The 21,147-nt window shown below is 33.7% G+C and overlaps 1 protein-coding gene across 1 annotated transcript in view; it reads right to left on the reverse strand.

Annotated features, from left to right (window-relative positions):
• Positions 1–20,840, reverse strand: part of LOC137924488 (cell adhesion molecule Dscam1-like) — a 130,549-nt gene extending 109,709 nt beyond the window's left edge. The window contains exon 1 of the mRNA XM_068767873.1: positions 20,759–20,840. Coding sequence (XP_068623974.1) covers positions 20,759–20,840 — 82 coding nt within the window. The remainder of the gene's footprint in view (positions 1–20,758) is intronic.
• Positions 20,841–21,147: the final 307 nt, after the last annotated feature.

The raw sequence follows: 21,147 nt of genomic DNA on the forward strand, positions 1-21,147 counted from the left end.
TGTACTTTTCATAACCGAAACACTTCATTCGAAAAATAAACTCCTGTCCATTATACATTTCTTATCGTTTATTTACTGTTATGTATTACTTTTATTATTATGCTTTTTTTAATTTGCATAGCTTATTTGATTAAACCTGGAAAATTATTTCGATCCGATTTAAATATGTTGTCCACATCAGTCATTTATGAAAATGAAGACATCCTCCAGTTTTAACATTAACTATTATCATTTTCGTTTAAATATATACATGATTACTTCGTTAATATGTTTAAAACAAAATATGAATAAAAAATTATTGCAAAAAAGTTTATTATTCATCACCGCTACCTTCTAAAACAAGATAGTAACGACGGTCGAATACGTTTTAGATCATAATCATCATGTCAGGTAGACGCCCACTGCCAGTCATATGCATCTTTCAAAACTCAGTTCGAGGACCGGTCATGCGCTGGTGACATCCTGCGACTTATCGCGACCTTGATGTTGATTACGAATACTGGCTTGTGGTCGCCACCTAAAAACCTTTCAGTCCAATCAGCTGTCGGCTGTACAAGCGGTATACCTCGCCTACTGTCATTTCAGATGAACAACTTTTCGAGACACATCAGCGACCTTAGGTCTTCTGCAATCTCCTCTGATTTGATGTCACAACTAAGCTTCGAGGTTTGCCCTTTCAAATTGCTTCTCTCTCATGTTATATATATTCTACTATACTAGTTCTACTGTATTTCAAATTATAATATATTAATTTAATGTGACTCTGGTCAGTAACAAATTGAAAAGTAATTTTATAATATATAAAATTACTGATTATCTTTTCTATTGTGTTTGAAAGTAGGTTATTCATTTAATCACGTTTCGTTACCGCGTGACTCTTTTGAACACCAGTTGTTTGTCAATTATTTTCTGATAACGCAACTTGTTTTATATACAGATTATTACACGCTCCAATGGCCTCGAAAATTACTGCCGGCTTCTCGTGACGGCTTTGACATTCGGTGTCTATATTATGTGAAGAGAAATTAAGGTTTACATGTCTATTGAGGAAATTTATTTTGATATAATCATCGCTTGACTTCTACAGATTGAACGAGAGCGACAAAAACTACCTTATACAGGTAGAAGTGATGACAAATTTAATAAACGAATAAATTTCGCGGCCTGTGTCGTCTGTTGTTCCATTTTTTTGTAATAAAGCTGTCATAATGTTAATTTTACCTTCATTAGCGGACATAACCTCAAAAAACCTAAATGATATTGTTTTTACTTTCAATATTCTATTTTTAAATTTTCAACTTTTTATTGTACATCAAAACTGGCCAGATGCAAAACGAAAATTTTTTACCTCAACCTACTTTACCACATAAATAGTTGTGGCCCGGCGATAGAGGACTGAGATTTACGATCACAGGTCACAGGGTCGATTCCTGGGACACAATCTTATATGTTTTACACTTTGCAATAATAATAGATTTGTCACCGCTCATAAATAAGTTCCTAGAGGATTAGTAACAGCATATTTCATAGTACCACTATACTACGCTACGACTTCTTACCCACCTGCTAAGCGTGGTGAATGAGTTATGTTCCCCCATAAATATACTTGGAGGAGGCCTATGTATTTAATGGATTCAGACGTTATTTTGCGGAAGTCCAACCTAAGTAAGAAAAGGACCAATATATAGCTACTTCCGCCATGCATAATAAATGCATTTATCAGCGGTGCATTTTATTGCACGACTACTGCTGCATGGCGGAAGACTTTACGGGATAACAGTTATAGCTTGAAGCACCGGGTTAAAAAATTTACTATTAGTCGAATGTAAATATGTTTTTCTCAAGAAACTGTGTTTACAAGAACTCTGTTGTAACAACCGAAATTGTGTTAGTGATATAATATTATAAAAGCTCATAGCACTCTTTTATTTCGGAGCTTATTTCTCTCATAGATAATATTTATTTATTTTTATATTAAAGCGATAAGCTGGATGTAAGCAGAAGAAGACCGGTTACCGTTTCAGGAAGGTCTATACCTTGCCGTGGGCGTCTATCGGCTGATATGATGATGATAAAGGTGATAGAATCACGATATGGTCTCGATGGTCTAAAAATGGTGGATGGTTACATCAATTTACGTCGTGCATTCTAAGATTGAGCAGTGGTAGCCCTTGACTGACTTTCAATTACAGGTCGCGGGTTCGTTTCTGGGATGCTTTCTTAAATAACTCACACTTTGTGAATTTATTATATAAGATTGCCATTGCCCACAAACAAGTTTCCAGAGGAATGGCAGCAGCATCTACTGCGTACTATAATGCCACACTAATCTCCAATCCACCTGGTATATATTTTTGGGGGAACAGAAGCCTATGCCTAGTATTGGGCGTCTATGGACTGAAATGATTCTAAGATTGAGAAAATAAGTAAAATTTGTATTGTTGTTAATATTACGTCAGTTTTACGAAATAGCTCGCAATTTGGCTCTGGCGCGGTGAAATCAGTTCGCGCCATATGACGCTTGCGTTCGATATACTTGTATGTAAAAGTTTAGTAATCATTGGAAATTGTTTTCAAAGATAAAGATAAAGCTATTTTTAATGCTAGTTCTCGATCTGTCGTGCACCCCGATCTAATTTTTGGAAAAGGACTTCTTTATCTTTAATAATTTGGTAAGATTTCTTTTCATTTTCATTCCATTTTATCAATCTTCATGTTATCATTCGTTCATTTTCTATCATACATCACAAAATCTTACATTCTTGCTTATTCCTAATTTCTTTCTCGGTATCGCCTCTTATTCTCTCCTCAATTAACACAGTACAGGTTTTTTATCACAATATTTGATATTCCAATCATTTAATTTTTATTTCTATCACAGATATTATATTTATCACAATAGCGTGTTTTTTTTTGCTTTTTAATTTATCTTATTTTGATACTTACAATTATACTTCACCTGTGGGACAGGAATGTTACAATGCTGGTATGAATATTTTTTACTTTTTTAAATTTATTTTGCACTCCCTCTTTTCTTTCCTCTCAAATTCCTTATCTCCGTTCCTCACATCCTTCATAAAATCTTTCTTTTCTTCACGTTCTGATCTTCATTCAAACGTCGCCTTTCTTACCTCTGAAATTGGTTTTTAATTCGCAGTATATGTTTACTTGTTATATTTCTTATACTTTTATATTTTTCTTTACCTGATCCTTTATTTTAATCCTTGCTTTTGTTCCTAGCAATGATCTGCTGCAGAACCTCGGAAATGCAGGACGATATTTGTCGACACTTTCCTTCCACACCACAGAACTGTTATTGATCGTCAACTTATCATTCTTTGATTCTATTCTGCTTTGCAAGGTATTATATATATCGTAGAGGAGATAGCAGTTTTACAAAGTATTTTTAAGAATTGAAGTATCTTAATCCATGTATAACAAAATAAGCTTAAAATTTGATTTTGTCACTGTTTGGTCCTCCGAGTCGAATATGAAAGACACATGGTGTGATTCACTCTTGGAAGCCGTTGCTCCTTGCTGGTGATGTTCTAATCCATCTAACCTAGACACCCGGAATGATAATTGAACATATTTACTGCAAAGAGAGTTATCCAAAGAGGCCTTAACACGTACAATTAGTACCAGTTGTATTCAATTGTTTATTTAATCAAAAGTGAGTAACCCAATTAGATTTCACTGAGCGTGCCTTGCTTTTGGAGCTGTAGGTGTTATTTTAGCACGATTAAAACATCGAACAACGATTCCTCCTTTGTAGTCACGTCCCATGGACTCTGATTATCGTTTTAATTAAAATTTTCATGCAACGTTATTAAACGAATGTGCTGAAATTACTTTTACAGTGAAATTTTGAAGCCAGGCCTGATTTGCCAGAAAATGCGTGTATCGATCGATCGAAAGAAATTTATGTGAATGTATGATACTACTATCTCGTTGCAAAAACAGCACAGTGGTTAATTCATTTATTTCAAAGTTGTGAAGGATCAGCTGACAAAATCATATATCACAAAATTTAAATATTAATAAACAAACTATGCAAATAACGAAGTACACCTCATTATCAATTCATATTAAAATTACGAACGTAAATAAAAAAGTAATAGTAGCTAGAAAAGGACCAATATTTAGCCACTTCCGCACAAGCAGTGGTAGTCGTGCAACCAAGTGCACTGCCCGCTGATAAATCCGCATGCGGACAACAATGTGAATTACACAACAATCAACGTTAAATCACTCAACATGTGTTTCACCCCTCCACGGAGCATCGTTAGGAGTTATGTTACACCGATGAAACACAGACCCTGTGTTTGGCATTAATCGGTGTAACATAACTCCTGATGATGCCCCGTGGAGGGGTGAAACATTTAATTTTAATTATATAAGGAGCTACATATTTTTATTTATGTAATATTGGTAAATACAATAAATTAACAGAACTGTTTTAACATATTTTCTCTTAAAATGTGAGAAGTAGTACTTATTTACCGACGTTTCTCTCTCATTAAAACTACACCGTATGCGTGTTATACGTGCTCCAAAAAATAAATAATTATGTATCACAATATTGTATTTTTGTCTTTTTGGAAGAGCAGCCCACTATCGTCTTGATTTTTATACCGTTTCTTTTTTCGTCTCAGTCGATACTCTGCTATTAAATTACATATCTTTTTCATACTCTACGCTCGAATGAAGTTTGCTTTAAGATCATTACAAAAAAGTTACCTCTTGAACTGCAAGTTGAGGATATATATACAGAAATATGACGATAAAATCTACTCCAAAGATTTTATTTATCAAACATGTATGAAAAATCTGGGTAGCAATGTCTACCATGGTTTTTAATTACAATATTCACACCGAGGTATGCGATGTTATGAGTCAATAACTTTACCGGCTCGTGTAAATTAAAACAAAGTAATTATATTCTGCAGTTTAGGTATAGAAATAAACATCTGTGGAGAAAGGCTTCCGTCAAAACCTCTCTTACAACTCGTCTAGGTACACGGCAACAAGACGTTAGTAGTATCACGCTTCGAAACTTTATTGGGTAAATACTTCACCCCTATAAAATCGAAATTGACATTCTGTTCTCTTTACGTCATCGGATTTCGTTTGAAAATAGCGTCTTATTTATTCCACTATTTTCCGTCGGCTTACAGTCAAAGATTGTTACTGTTATATATAATATATTTAGACCACTTACACCACATTTAGGTCCTGTATAAAATTTAATTAATATAAGAGTTCATTTCAATAATATTTTTGGTTTGTAAATATTATTTTGTTCTAGTGCGAAATTCATGATAAAAAATTAAAACCGGTGACAATCGTCCCCAAAAATAATAACCTACTTTCCTAATTTGACAAAGGTAAAGAAAAAGAAAGAAGAATAATTATTTTCTTTTGTATATGGCTCCGTTTTTTGGGTCTCCTTTTATTTTAATTCTCATTTTACATCCTTTTTAATGTCTAGCAATCGTTCTTGTTTTTTCACTTTACATATTCATTCATGCACAATCATTGTTGGGGAATCTATATATATAGAGGGAAGGTATGTATCCAATGTGTGTTTCCAGTGATGACTTACGGCATTGAAAAGTAGACTCACTGTTGCTCATCAGCAAACTCACAGTCGCCTAACAAGCTATGGACAGGGCTATACTTGAAATTTCTATATGAGATCGAATCAGTAATGAGGAGATCCATAGACAAACGAAAGTAACCTATATAGCGAACGGACAAGTTGAAATGACAGTGGGTAAGTTACAGAGCACCCAGAGTTAATTGCCTCAGGGGCATCAAGGTACTGGAGTCAATACCATGAACTGGCAAGTGTTACTAAGTTAGGTTGTTGGAAGACGCCAGATACAGGCCGCTTCGAATCAGTTCTATTCAAAAATCTACAGAGTCCTAGTCCAGAAGTGGTTGCCTTACAGCTAAAATGATGATAATGATCAATTTAAAAAGTTGAACAACAATAAACGAATACTTAACTGACTGAGCCAAAGTTTCGACTACAAAAAAAGTCTCTAATTCATTTGTTATAAGCGGAATAAGATTTTTTAACTAAATGCCGCAAAACATTTTAAAAGTAAATTGACCAAAAAAGCTTTTTTTTCAATAAACGATTAGTTAAATGACAATAATTCTTTGCAGTGATGTCGCTTGATTATTTTATTTTAATTTAGGCTATATCTTATAAGTATGTATGTATAAATCTGTACTGTTAAATTTTATTAAAAGACGTTTCTTTCCGTTACTTCTTCGCAACTACAACACCTTGCCAAGCAGAGTAGAATCAAAAATAAAATTGATTAAAAAAGTAAATAGATATTTTGTTGACGATCAATAAGACTTCTGTTAAAACTTCCTATTTTGAATTAACGTATTTTTATCTTTTTAAATTTTACCAAAAAAATTCTTTTGATGCGCCGCTTAAAATTAGCGTCTCGAATAGCGGTTTCACATCTTGGGTTGACTCGGTGATTTCCAATTTGTTCATTAAATGAATTCAAATTTCAAATGTTTACGAAAATTAAGATATTTTCTTCGCGGATAAGTTGTTAGAAATAACGACTCACGATAGAGATTACGTGGATCGTGAGATATAGAGTGAGATAGCAAGATATTGTAAGAATCTTTTCTTCTACGTTGCGTTTCTCTCTCTTCCGTGAGGACCTCCAATACCATTCATTGCAAAGCTAGTCGACCTTTGGACCTTGACTATTGTCTTTGTTTTGCATAAAGCAAAACCAAATGAAAAAGTGACAAAAATAATTTCACCATAACATGCTAGTAGAATATATTAGAAAATTGTTTGAACTATGTTTTATTTTTATATTGAAATTTCTTCAACAAATTCAAATTAAGAAATAAAAAATATCTAATGGCGGGCGGTGTACTTTGTTGCACGACTACTACCGCAAGAGCGGAAGTGGCTAAATATTGGTCCTTTTCTTACTTAGGATGCACTTCCGCAAGGTAACGCCTGATTCCATTAAATAAAAAATATCTATTCCTCTTTTTCTTTTTCTATTCAGCAGATAGCCGCCCACTGCAAGGCATAGGTGGATCGCCTAGTTGACCGATCTTGCGCTGGCCGCTACCAGCTTCTCGTGACTTTAACTATGGATTTGGTCCACCTGGTGGGGGCTTTCCCACGGCTAGTCTACTGACTCATGGTCGTCACGCGAAAACCTATCGACCTCAACGACCATCGGACCTATGTAAGTAACCTTGGTAGGTATCATTTCTTCTATAGTAATCTATAACAATACCAAATCTTATTTCTATTCTATTATTTTACAGTGATATTCTTACTTGTTAAAAAAATCGATTTAAAAAAATATAGTTTAATGGTTCACGTTTCGGTTACGTGACGTAAATGGGGCAAGCAATAAACGTTACAATCCTTTCATGTGACACGCAGCGAATGAGGTGTCCGAGCCCCGCGTACGTGGCACTGTCACGCTGACAACATGTTACGTATTGGATTTTGGCATTTTCTTTTTAAAGCCTTACACGTGCTTCCTGATGGACAATAAAATTAAAACCTCAATTTAAAACTATTTATTATATTTATATTATTTTAAACGCATCCTTATATGATAAAAGCCTACAAAAAATTTGGAAAAATCTTATCTAAATATCACTTTTCAACATGATTAATAAAATAGTGAAGCAAGTTTATTTTCAAGTTTATCACATCAAAAAATCTTCACACTATTACAGGTTTCAAAGATACTACAGTTCGAAGGTCACTGACACCATCTGAAGTGGGGATGTGCCCCTCGTAAAACTGGGGTTCGTTGGGGCAGGAAGGTTTTCGAGTGGCCACGAGCAGGTGGGCGCGGAGTAACTAGATTACTAACTAGGCGTCACTGGATGATCAAGGCATGATGATGATAGTCGACAGTCATCGTGGCGATCTGTGGGGTGGTGGTGGCAGCGGAAGGGAGGGTCATATACTATACTTTGTAGTAGTTGTCTATCGCCTGACGTAATGATTATAATGACTATTTATACATTACGCTATCACGGCACATATTATGTTTTAAATATCATCTACTTTATTTGTCATACTATCAATCTTTCTTTAGAAACAATCAAAATAAATTTGCCGCGCTCCGTATTGCGCGAGGTATGCGAAAAGTAATATTACCTGAGCGCCTGAAACTTATTTCGAGTTTTCTGCCAAGCGAACGTCCCGCGATTTGTTCATACCTTACGTTGCTTCATGATTTGATTTATTAAAAAGAAAAATCAATCGTTATAAAACAACTGGTAATCATTCTTTGTTTGTCTTTAACGAAATAATAATTGCTTCTTACAGAAAATTTATGAATATCTTTGCATTTTATTAGTGATTGACTTGACAGATGTTATCCTGTCTAAGCTATGAATAATCGAAACTTAATAAATAAATAGAAAGTATTTTAAAAACATACTCGTTACGTGTAAAATATGTTTATAGCATTTCCTGTTATTTATATGTGGTTATTAATAATTTTATACTATATGTATAGTATTAATCATGTACTTATAGCATCTAACATATATTTGTAAAATATTAACACACTTGTCTACTTATATTCTTTGCACTGCCCTGCGTTGACAGGCAGGTAAGTGTCCTATAATGAATTAAATCCCCCAACACACAATGTACAAAAAGAATCAATAAATAAATATAAAGTATTTATAAAGTATTTCAGTAATTCATAAAAGAGAGATAAAGAGAAAGTACGTATGATGAGTAATGAAGAAATTTTAAACTAATAAAGTCATTCTCAAGATTTAATATTAATAATAAATTTTATTTCAGAGTCTAGTTCATAGAATATTAGTAACTTAGTAAAAATTTCTATTTCAAACCTTTTTTAGTAATGGGTTAGTAATTTAATGATAGCACAAATTTTAAGTATATTTTAAAGTTTAAAAAAGTGGTATACCTATAAACTTGCGTTTAAGACATTGCGTGGTCAAAATATAGATTAATTTTAATATTTGACTAACTTCAGAAGTGATTCAACGATTTGATTCTTTTTTTTACAAGTTGTCTACGTAGAAAATTATGTTGAAATTTAAAAAAAAAATCACTAATTGTCATTACTATTCATTACACTTAACAAATTTGACAATTCACTATGAACTTTGCGCTATTGACGATATACATCAAAATACAAACATCACTGAAAAGTTAAATTAATTTTTGTTTTTCTATTGCAATGTGATAGTACAAAATCAGCCGGGATAGTCAGCTATATTATAATTTATATTTTTCCAATATTCTACCCTATAGCTTCACGAATAATTTTGTGGGAAAAATAGTAAAAGTTTGAAATTTCCCGACAATTTCACTTCCCTTGGCTCGTAGATTATGGGCCGTGTAAAATTTATTGCTTCGCTTTGAAGACCCTCTAGTAGTATTTTTCTATAAAAATTCCAATAATACTACTCTATCTATCCTTACCCTTTGTAAAGGATAGTTCGGATAGTGACAAATCATAGTCAGGGCTGTCACAAACAGAACTGCAAAAAAATATTTCGGAAACCAGTTTTATATTTTTATACAACTTTGCTTTTCAAGAATATAAATTTATATAACTACCAAACGTTAGCTATAGAATAAAATAAATAAAAGATATGTAATCAAAATAAATCTTGATAAATCGAAAATAATATCTCTTGGCTCTTTGGGTTCAGATCTCTATGGTGACAACCTTTTCGACCAGTAGAAGAGACCATTTCAACTTGCCTTTACTCTGGTTCTATATCAGTTGCTTCCGTTTGTATTGTATTTAGCCAGGTAAAATAGTTTTAAGCCAAAAAGTGACTATTTATGTGTAATGTGATTTGAAGAACGATGAGTGGTCACAGAAACTTATGCAACAACAGATGCACAGAATATTATTCTAAAATTTTACATCATCGCAGTAAGCGCAACAAGTAAGGAAGCCTCAAGTATAGCTTACACGTCTTAAGATAAAAGTTAAAGGACTTTAAAGCCAATGCAATGTACTGAATAAACCATTGCTTAAAAATCAATGAATTCGCTCAATAAATTTATAACAGTAATAAAGCGTGAAACATAAGTATACAAGTACCAAAAAAGTAATAAAATTTATCCGGCAGAAACTTCAAGTTGGAATACTTCGAAAGTCGATTTACTGCAAATTTTATTTAGTATTTGCTACGTAAACAGAAATCGGAATCTGTTTTATGAGTTTTTTTATTATGTTCTAGAATTGAATACTTTTCTCATTACTGTTTGTGCTCAATAAGAACTGAACCACTATCTCCTACTTATTTAGAGGATTTTTCATGGTTTTGTGAAAGTAAACATTTTCTACAAAATAATCCTTCGCGTTTATATATTTCGTCATAGTTTTCGTTTTAATCGATAGACACCCAATGCAATGTATAGGCCAACCCCAAAGATATCTATGGGGTTGGCAATCGCAGTGTGGTATTATGTTACACAGAGGACAGTGCTGTATTTTCTCTTAAACCTTGTTTGTGAGCAGTGGCAATCCTATATTATTTATGGACAAAGTGTAATTTATATATAAGACTATATAAGAAAAGGACCAATATTTAGCCACTTCCGCACATGTAAAAGTAGTCGTGCAACAAATTGCACCGTCCGCTAGCCCGCTGATAAATACACATGCGGCAAACAATGCGAATTACACAACTACCACACACACACTTTGTTGCACGACTATCACTGCATGTGCGGAAGTGGCTGAATATTTGTCCTTTTCTTACTTAGGATGGACTTCCGCTAAATAACGCCTGATTCCATTAAATATATTTAAGACTGTATACCGGGAACCGAACCCGTGACCGACGATCCCAAGTCTTTGTTCTACCGCTAGGCTAGCAGTGCTCACTTTTGTTTGGTACTGTGAAATTAACGTCTTTTAGGAAATTATTTACGTTTTTACAAAAAACCTTATTATAATATCTCTAAACATAAAATTATTTTATTTAATGGAATCAGGCGTTACTTTGCGGAAGTCCATCCTAAGTAAGAAAAAGACCAATATTTAGCCACTTCCGCATATGCAGTGGTAGTCTTGCAACAAAGTGCACCGCCCGCCAGCCCGCTGATAAATGCGTATGCGGCAAACAATGCGAATTACACAACTGCCACCGTCAAACCACTCAACACGTGTTTCACTCCTCCACGGGGCATCTTCAGGAGTAATGTTATGTCATGAGTTGTTAATCATTTTAAAATGAAATTAAAAAAATTTTGTTACCATATTATATATTTTTTATAACAACGCATTAAAAACTCTCGGAAAAGTGATAATTAAAAAAGATAACAGTGTTTGTTCTGTTTTACGTTAAAATTGCCGGCAATAAAGCGGCTTGGACCTATTATATATGTTTTTTATAAGACAAATTTAATTATTACAATTTTATTTTCTTCCTTTGTAACTTGCGGACTATATATAAACTGTTGTTAACCTAAGTTACTTAAGAACAAGACTGCTATTAGCCTGCTTAAATTTTACTTTATTACCTTACGCCAACGTTTAATAATTTAGTGGCGATGAGGGGAGTTCAGAGGACTCATTTATTTTTTATTTTTTCCTCCACTATGTTCCACAATTTTAATAATTGATGGCGACACGCGGATGGTTTTTTAATTTTGGTTTTGTAATTTTTTTTTCCTCAGACCACTAACAGAAAGGACAGGAAGTCCAACTAGTAACGGTCTCTTTAAAATTGGAATCAGTTATTATTCCGATGTGAGGTACACCTGTTTTGTTTCATATCAGCTGATAGATGCCCACTGCTAGGCACAGGCCTTCCCCATAGATTGCTACTATGAACGATCTTGCGATGCTCGCATCCAATAACTTTTTGCAACGTACGTTATATTGTCGATCTGTATAATTAATGTACAAAGTGTACATAATTGATGTAAGATTTTGTTCAGGGATCGAACCCGCGACCTATAATTCCAAGTTCCAGTTCTCTACCGTTGCGATGCCACTGCTACCATTGTTCATGATTTTTTTAGTCTCTACGTATAATGTGATAATTTTGTTAATGTTATATACATCTTCATTAATCAAGCGTGTCATTAAAAATACAAAAGACATTTAACTATATAGACGAACGTGACATTATTTTAATACATGTGCTTTTAATCCCCATTTCCTTAATAAATAAATAGAGAAAACCTATGCTAGATGTTATGTATATCTATTTGTCATATTTTTATTTCCTTTAACCTTGTTCGAACCCGTGTAAGTATGAAATAACAGCAGTCACTCAAGCTATCCGAATTTAAAAATCTAAATTGAAATTCGAACGCGGACTTTGTGCAAGAACGGTTTAAAAAAAAGTATCATTGCTGTAGTGGCCAGCAATAGTTTTTCATTTACTATCATTATTCTTGCATATATTTGATTTAGTTGTCTGGAAAAATGAGAGGATTTCGTTAGATATTTAGTGAAACTATATCTGTAATACAATACTGTTAACGACATACGAAATCCCGAGAATAGAGTAATGAATACGGTAGTTTGGCAGTGGAAATAGACGCTATGGTCAAATCTAACTTAACAAACTTAACAAATGTAACTTAAATGAAGGTTGAGTTTTCGTGCAGTTGATAATAAATAGTAAAGATTTTATGTTTATACCAGTAAAATTATCTAAAATGAAATGGCTGAAAATAAAGATATATCGATGTATTTATCATTTTCACCTAAGTACTAACTCATCACGATATCTCTGAAACCATGACACTCAGATAACTCAAATTTAAGCTGCATATTTAATATATTTAGTAGATGTCAGCTAAGTAAGAATTTAATAAAATTCTACCCGCAAAGGCGATTAAGAGGTGTTCAATAAAAACTATATATTTACAAACTATAGTCTTTATATGTTGATAATATTCTAATATTCCTCATGATAGAACTAATAAAAATATTTAAAATCAATGAGCTAATTTTAAAATCAAAATAAACTTACATTGCCTCGTTTGTGGTGCTTGGAATTATCGTACCTGGAAAAAGAGTTTTATTTATTAATAATGACATATAACATATCCAAATATTTGTAAAAGTATATCGCCAAAAGTGTTGTTAAAAGATAAATCGGCTTATCTAATTCTGTCACTTCTACATAAATAAAAAATAACGACTAAAATATAAAACACAATACTTAAGTTTTCCCCTTGCAAATCAAAGAAAATAAAAATACTTGCTGTTAATACATACGTCGATAAAAATGCATATTGTATTTATTGATATTAATGCGGCCAGCCTGGAGGCTTTTGCAGCTTCATCGGAACTGAGTTCGCGGAACTGAAGGGTCAACGAACTTAACAAAATGTAACTTACCCGATTTTGCTAGTTGAACAAAGACGTTCGCAAGAAGGTAAATGTATGCAGTGTGTGAGTTTACGTTGTTAGATGAAAGCGAGGAGTACTTGGCGATCGAAGGTGGGATGCTCGTTCTGCTTTGCCTCGCTTTGCGTAGATGGGGGTGGAAGGAAGGCTGTCTCCGTAAGGGAATCGGGAAAGTGTTTTTCTTTAATTTATTTGGTCCCGGATTTCGGATCCGCGAGTAATACAGAAGTTAGCAATTCATACTTCTTTTCATTCGTGCAGTATCAGGTCGTTTCTGGTGCCCCTGTTGCTTTATGTAAGCGTTGCTATGTACTTCGGGGCTTGGCGAAGTGAGAGCATTCATTTATTGATTTGTTACAGTTTTGATGATGTCTGTCCATTTTGTTGAAGAGTGTCTTTGAGATGACTTGCCTTTCACTTTGCCTTGCACCACCAAACGTTCTATTGAATCCTCATTCACATATTTTCAAAATAATTTATTCTGTATATCGTTTCTTTATAAAGTTCGCAACGTCGGGGTCATGTAAAAGTCACTTTAATGATTGTAAAAAAAATGAATTAAAATTGTAATTTAACGAATTGCATGACGTCACATCCGTTTTCAGCTGCAACGGATGGAGCGGTGGATAAAAACAGTTTTAATAACAGACCACGGCGCATTTGACCGCTACGCTACGATATTTTTCCGGAAAATTTTTATTACTTTATTTTTCATTCAAAATTTCCACGAACGAGTTACCGCATGTTCAATTTATGATTTTAATAGATACAAATCGTAATAAATGTTATCTTTATTAATATTATACATTACGTTTCATATTGATTTAATTATGTGCTGTTAGATACAATTAGAATTTATGTAGCAAAGGCATTAAGCGAGCAATTAACAATTATTTTTTATTAAAATGGTGAAAGTGAATTGCTTTTTAATATAACTTGCTTACATATGCGCAGACAAAAATACCACATACTACTTATACCACGTGGCATTTCTGCTATAGGACGTCCATTACTCCATCGCCCTCCCCCCATACATTTACAACATGGTCTCATGAAAGCGGGTTGCTTCCAGCATTTTTTGACAATCTTAACAAGATCATCTGTCCATATTGTATCTTATACTGCGCTTGCCGTTCCGTGGTCCCCACTAAAGAAGCTTGAATTGCCTGCGATCATTTCTTCTGGGCGTTATGTGGCCTGTCCAATGTAAGTAAGAAACGGACCAATATTTAGCCACTTCCGCACATGCAGTGGTAGTCGTGCAACAAAGTGCACTGCCTGCCAGCCCGCTCATAATTGCGCATGCGACAAACAATGCGAATGACACAACTACCACCGTTAAATCACTCAACACGTGTTTCACCTCTCCACGAGGCATCTTCGGGAGTTATGTTACACCGATTAGTGCCAAAGGCAGAGTCTGACTCTGTGTTTGGAACTAATCGGTGTCTTTGTTGCACAACTACCACTGCACATGCTGAAGTGGCTAAATAATGGTCCTTTTCTTACTTAGAATGAACTTCCGCAAAATAACGCCTGATTTCATTAAATGTCCAATGTAACTTTAACTCGCCAATTCGAGTAATCATTTTTAAATTAATATACTGTCCTGTGTTTGGAGGACTCCGCCCTGAAACTGAGGTTGAGATGGGCTGAAAGATAGAGAGAGCAAGCACCGTCTACCTAATGGGTCACGACAATCTACGACCTAGATTCCTTGAATACTGTATAAAATTAGTGCAAGTCATAATTAATAGGAATAAGATTCAACTAAAAATACTAAAAGTCAGTAAGTCTCGCAATAAATAAACAAAACTTGATAAAAATCATATAAAAGGCAATACAGACAAAATAATGAAATTTTATAAAACATAATGGTTTTTAACTGTAATTGTGATACAATAAATAAAGTATATTACATAAAAATGAGTGACAAAAATCAGTCACGTGTAATATTAAATTGTGATCAGGGAAGAAAGGCGATGTATGGAAGAAGATGTGCAAATAAGGAAAGATAGAACATGTGAAGGATAAAAGGAGGATATAAAATATGTTGTGATGGAAGAAAGGAGTGTAGAAAAAAAAAACTAAAACCTCATTAATCCAAAATGTAACATTCTTGCCCCACACATGGCAGGGGAACGAGTAGTCCCCAAAAATGGAGACGAAATAAAAAAATGTTTTTATGAACACAAATTTTATTTAAAAAATTTCGATATACCCAACAGCATTTGTAAGGTATACTTATACAAAATGTAGATAACATTCAATGTTATTTATAGTATAGAAAACGTTCACAGCTTACGAAACAGAATCAGGTAAACTAATTTCCAATTATATTTTGAAGTCGACAATATTCCAACAGGTTACGCTTTAAGTCTAATTGGCGGGCTACCAAATGAAAGCGTAGCCCAGGGTCGGATTATGTAGATAAAAATACCAGTTGGCAAATAACTTTGCCAATTAATAACTCGCCAGGCGCCGGGGAATCTTTGATAAGCCGGCACTTCTCGGAATTTATACGCCCGTGGATTATGCCAATAAATTCTAGGCGATTCGAATTGCCGTCAATACTCGATGCTTTGTTTAACTCGCTATGGAAATTTTTTTTCGTCTCGGTGTATATGACGGATGCAACCTGTGACTGGTCAGTGGGTCGTTCCTTTAATTTGACCTCTAAAGGCAAGAGATACCTTAGACTTCTCATCTCTTTAATGAGCTAAGACGTTCGTTGCAACCGCCTCGTCATTGAGATTAAAGCTTGTCATAAACTTTTTGTGAGTACCAGCTATTTCTGACACTAGCAGAGTACAACTATTTGAATTTCTATACGAGGATTCGTCGCTAGTCTTTCATTGTAGATCTTTATTTCATTTCTGGTAAATTAAATTAAATGTCACTTCATTGCAAGGAGGCCACCTTCAGTTACCTTTGCAGGTCAGCTCTAAACACCGTACCCGGCCCCTTATCCTAAAACGCGATGAAAACAGAATGCTAAGTTATGTTTAAGTTTTATCAAATAGTTATTCACAGACCGTCTGCGACAAGTGTTCACTTCACACATTGTAAGTAAAGCCGATCTAGCTTCAGCCCGTAAACAATTAAGTTGTTCCAAATCAGAAAGTAAATTCACAATCTAATTTCATGTTTGATAAGAGTCATTTCTGAATAGCAATTTTAGTTAGGGCAGGTAGACGTATATCAAAGGATCAAGTCATACATTTCACTTATAATATTATACATAGTTATATATTTATTATAGTTATATATATAAAAATATAAATGAATAACGTTATAACTTATATTTATTAATTTAAATCAAGTACAATATTTTTATAGCAAATAATAAATAATTTGTTTACTGAAACAAACTGTCAATGTAACAAACAAACATATGAAATTTTTTAACGAATAACCAAACACTCCCAATCTGTACGGCATGATTAAATAATGTCGATTCGCTTCCATCGGTGCTTTAGTTTTGTTTTATTAATTGACTGCTCAAATAAACCAACTAATGTATCGTGAAATATAACGAATTCAAGTTTTAATATTGCTTCCATATTTAACGTTGTAGTTTGTAAATATTTTTGTGGCACCATTTTATGAGATGAACAAAGTTTTTTCCTTATTGTAAAAGTTAAAATCTCTTTATGTATGTTTCAAGCAAGAAATATTAGTACAATATTATATAATCATTTTACATTTGTTACCCTGGTATTTAAATATTGAGGTCTACGAAGTTCTAAATCAGGTAAGGCTAAAGGCACCGGACATCATCACAAACGACTCATTTGCGGTTATAGATACATTTGATGCAATAAATATCACCTAAATATTTAAGATAGCCATAAAAGTTCTAGCATGATTTACAATTTTTTCTCCTTCTAAATTAATTTTTAATACATTTTCCACATTGGATTCAGCAGAAATTATGATAGTGGTGATGATAAGATAGTAAAATATTCAAATTATATTTTAAAAAATACAGGGCCAGATTAAGCGGACATAAATAATCCGTATTAAACTTTAAATATAATAGGACGACAAACGAGGGTAAAGTTTGATAAGCCGGGTATACTTCTAATTTATTTCAGGATTTAGTTTAAAACTTTACCCATATGCATTATACTAAATGAATTCGATATTTAAATATCATAATCGTACAAAGAGTTTTAATTGAATAAAGAACGTTTATTGTAAGAAAAAGTTAGGATGAATCGTTATGGTCATCATATGTGCGAATGGCCGCTAGGATTAGTACGTGAAGGTGAGTTAGCGCCCGAGCACGTTGGCGAGGAAGGTGATAACCAAGTGAGATGGAAGATAATGTATTCACATATGTAAGAAGAGTATTTACAATTTACAAGACCCTAACACAGCAGCAGCGTCCGAAGTCAAATCGACGTTCGAATTTGGAATCGAACACCGATTTGAATTGATTCGACTAATGATTTTAAATATTATACTTTACAAGGTGGCCAGCACAACAGAGCGTGAACACTACATCCGTACTCGAATTTTATGAAATTGACTTACTATTAGGGTATGTACACAACTATATACAGGATGTTTGGTTAAAGGTGTAAAAACTTCAAAAGATGTATGTACAGTTAATTTTCAGACAATTTATATATATTACACTCTTTACAAAGTTTACCGCTTTTAAAAATATTAAATTTAGTAAGAAAAACGTTATCAAAATTATATTTTTTACATATTGAAATTAATTATTGTTTACTATCTCCTGACACATCGCTCGAGCAAGCGAAGGCCGTTGGAACTGAAAGGTTCTCGAGTAGTGCCATGTGCCGGTAATAGTAGCTTAGGTGAACCTAGGTGGACCAAAGATAGTTAAAGTCGTGGGAATTCGCTAGATGCAAGCAGAGCTAGAGGAGTCACTGTGGCGATCTTTAAGGAAGACCAATGCCTTGTGCGCGTTTAACGGCTGGAAGAAAGAAGAAGAACAATTATTCATAAATCAAAAGTCTAAGATCCTGTAAGAATAAGTTATAATAGCGATTTGTTTATAAACTGAAATATTAAGGATTATTAAGAAAATACATCGTTTCTAAGACAGGCTTCTTAAAAAAAACTATAGGAATATTCAAAGGATCATTAAAAATTTTCTGTTGACTCTGTGTTTGGCACTAATCGGTGTAACATAGCTCCTGAAGCTGTTCTGTGGAGGGGTGCAGCACGTGTTGAGTGATTTGGCGGTGGGGGTTGTGTGATTCGCATTGTATTTTATTTATCTATCAATAAAATTGATAAGATGAGCATAGTGTTTATCTGATTATAAGGGATACCATACAAGACAAAATAATATTTTTGTAACATAAAAATAAATTAATCAAGTAGATCAAGGCTCTCAGGTCCACTTCCTGGAGCCTCCACCTAATCGACTAGAGCTTTCTATGCAGTGAAATAGCTTAAGCATCAACCAGGTATTTTTTATAAATTAAAGCAAAAAATAATACAATTATATAAAAATCTTACCTTGCTGACTTCGAATAAAGATTGACAAATTACCCCAATTATTATTCAATCACGTATAAAATGAGCTGATAAAGGTGAAAGCGGGTATCTTGACTTGCTTTCTTCGCAGTTATTTGTAAAAAAACGAATATAATCTGATATTTTATGCTCTCATATATGTGTCTATAAGAGTAACGAGGACAGCGATAGCAAATTTTTAAGTGCTCTAGAATTTTTTTTACTTCCGTGATTGACGCAATCTAAGCATAAAGACAAAGTACGCTGGATCTTGTATTTCAAAACTCTAAGAGATTAAAATTTGAAGAACAATGTAACATGAAGCAATAACACTATTTTCATATACAATATATTACTTAGAAGTGCAATATCAGATATGCCATTGGACAGATTTAAAACTAATATTATTAAAAGTATTGAAAAAAGTATATTATTCTTTCCAAGAATATATAATGATGTTAATGTTTGGAATTAAATCTTGTTGATGCTTACTCAGGAAGATAATTATTGTCGATCACTTTTTATGAAACTATATTTTTAAATACCTACTGTAGAGCTTTTCACCGGTTCTTCTCAGCAAAACTGCCTTCCGAGCAAGTGATAATTTCATGTAGGGACAATGCCGACGTTTCATATTGATTAATGATTCCAAAAGGCTTGCCTATCCGAAAAAAGAATATTTTTATTTTGATTTTGAATGATTGTAATAAATGGAAAGTAATCTTGGGAGAAGAACCGTGGACGTCCTTTATTAAAGCAGAAGAAAGAGGGGGAAGAAAAGATGAATAATTAGAAAAAGGAGCCGCATAATTAAAAAGAGTAGGCGGCGAGGATGAAATACCATTATGTATTAAGATTACACATTATTTAATTAAACATTATTACTCATTCCCCTTATCACAAAGTTCGTGGACGGCTCCTTAAAATAAGTCTAGAGCCTTGCAAGTGTGCTATTAAACGCCTCTTCAAGCAACTTGATAGCAAGTTGGCCAAGTTACGCGTCCGACAATGGAAACAATTGTGTGCGAAGTTATCTAGTTAAAATAGCTTAACCAACTTCAGCATGGCGTAAAACAAGTTATGCTGTTGAATTTTGTACTTGGTGCTTTCATTTAAATAATTATGAGTCATTACAATTAATAGGAAGAAGCCTGTGATGTATGTAAAGGGTGAATTTACGTTACAAAAGTAGAATGTATTGCTAATTTGTGAGCAAAACTCTTTAAAGCTTTTCGCGACTACCAAGCATTCAATATATATAAATAAATATTTTTTTGGTTATTTTTAAAGCAACTTTTAAATTTTTACTCCTTATAATCTTTGCAATAACTACATGCACGAGGTAAATATTTTCAATAAAGACAAGTTTGTTATACTTTTGTCTACGCTCTACAAAACTAGTGTCCCTTTTAGGCAACAGTGTACGTTTTTCTATAAACTTCCTTGTCTATCCCAATGTCCTGACAAACCAATAATAATAGTAAAAACAAGTTGACAAACTCTATTATAATGCAGAGGATTTTTGAGTGATACAGCTTAGGGATAAATTCTTGCTATATTATAGATACTTTTGAAAGTAATCCCAAAAAAGACCGTCTGAGTTCACAGCACGATTTTCTCAAATCGGTATGTGTTTAGAATCCTCGTATCTTTGTTTTACATTTAAGGATGTCATTATAGGGCGGCCCTACTTTATTGTTATAGGAAGAGACTACAGAGAGAGAGAGAGAGAGGTGAAAGAAATTCAGAGCTCCTACTCCATGGGGCGAAGACCTGGATATCAGAAAAGGTTACACCGCGCCTTTTACCGACCTTCCAAACAAGGATTTGGCGACGGATTTCGGCTAATTTGCCACAAATGTCCTGACCTCGTAGTAGTGGACGAGCTAAGTCTGCTTGCATCTTTATAATGCGAGAAACTCGACCTGTACCCTTGAGGTACAAGGCCATCACGAATATCTGATAAGAGTCGAAACACCCTTTTTTATCCTGACAACGGAATGGTATTTCATGTAGGATTCCTCTACAATACATAGGAGGAGTATTTACTATCAAAATTACAGCTTTTGATACACAAAATGGAAATTTAAAAAAAATTGTTTAAAATGTAGAAAAATATATGAATTAATATACTTACAGTTGGAGAACTATCATCACTAGCATGACAGTAACAAGTTATACCACACCACAGGGTCGGATTACGCAGATAGGAATAGCAGTTCGTATTAAACTTTAGCAATTAATAAGTCGCCAGGCG

Source organism: Battus philenor, unplaced genomic scaffold, assembly GCF_028537555.1.
Source record: "Battus philenor isolate CCGP_79_NKW_IND1 unplaced genomic scaffold, ilBatPhil1.0.hap1 SCAF_24, whole genome shotgun sequence".
NCBI lineage: Eukaryota > Metazoa > Arthropoda > Insecta > Lepidoptera > Papilionidae > Battus > Battus philenor.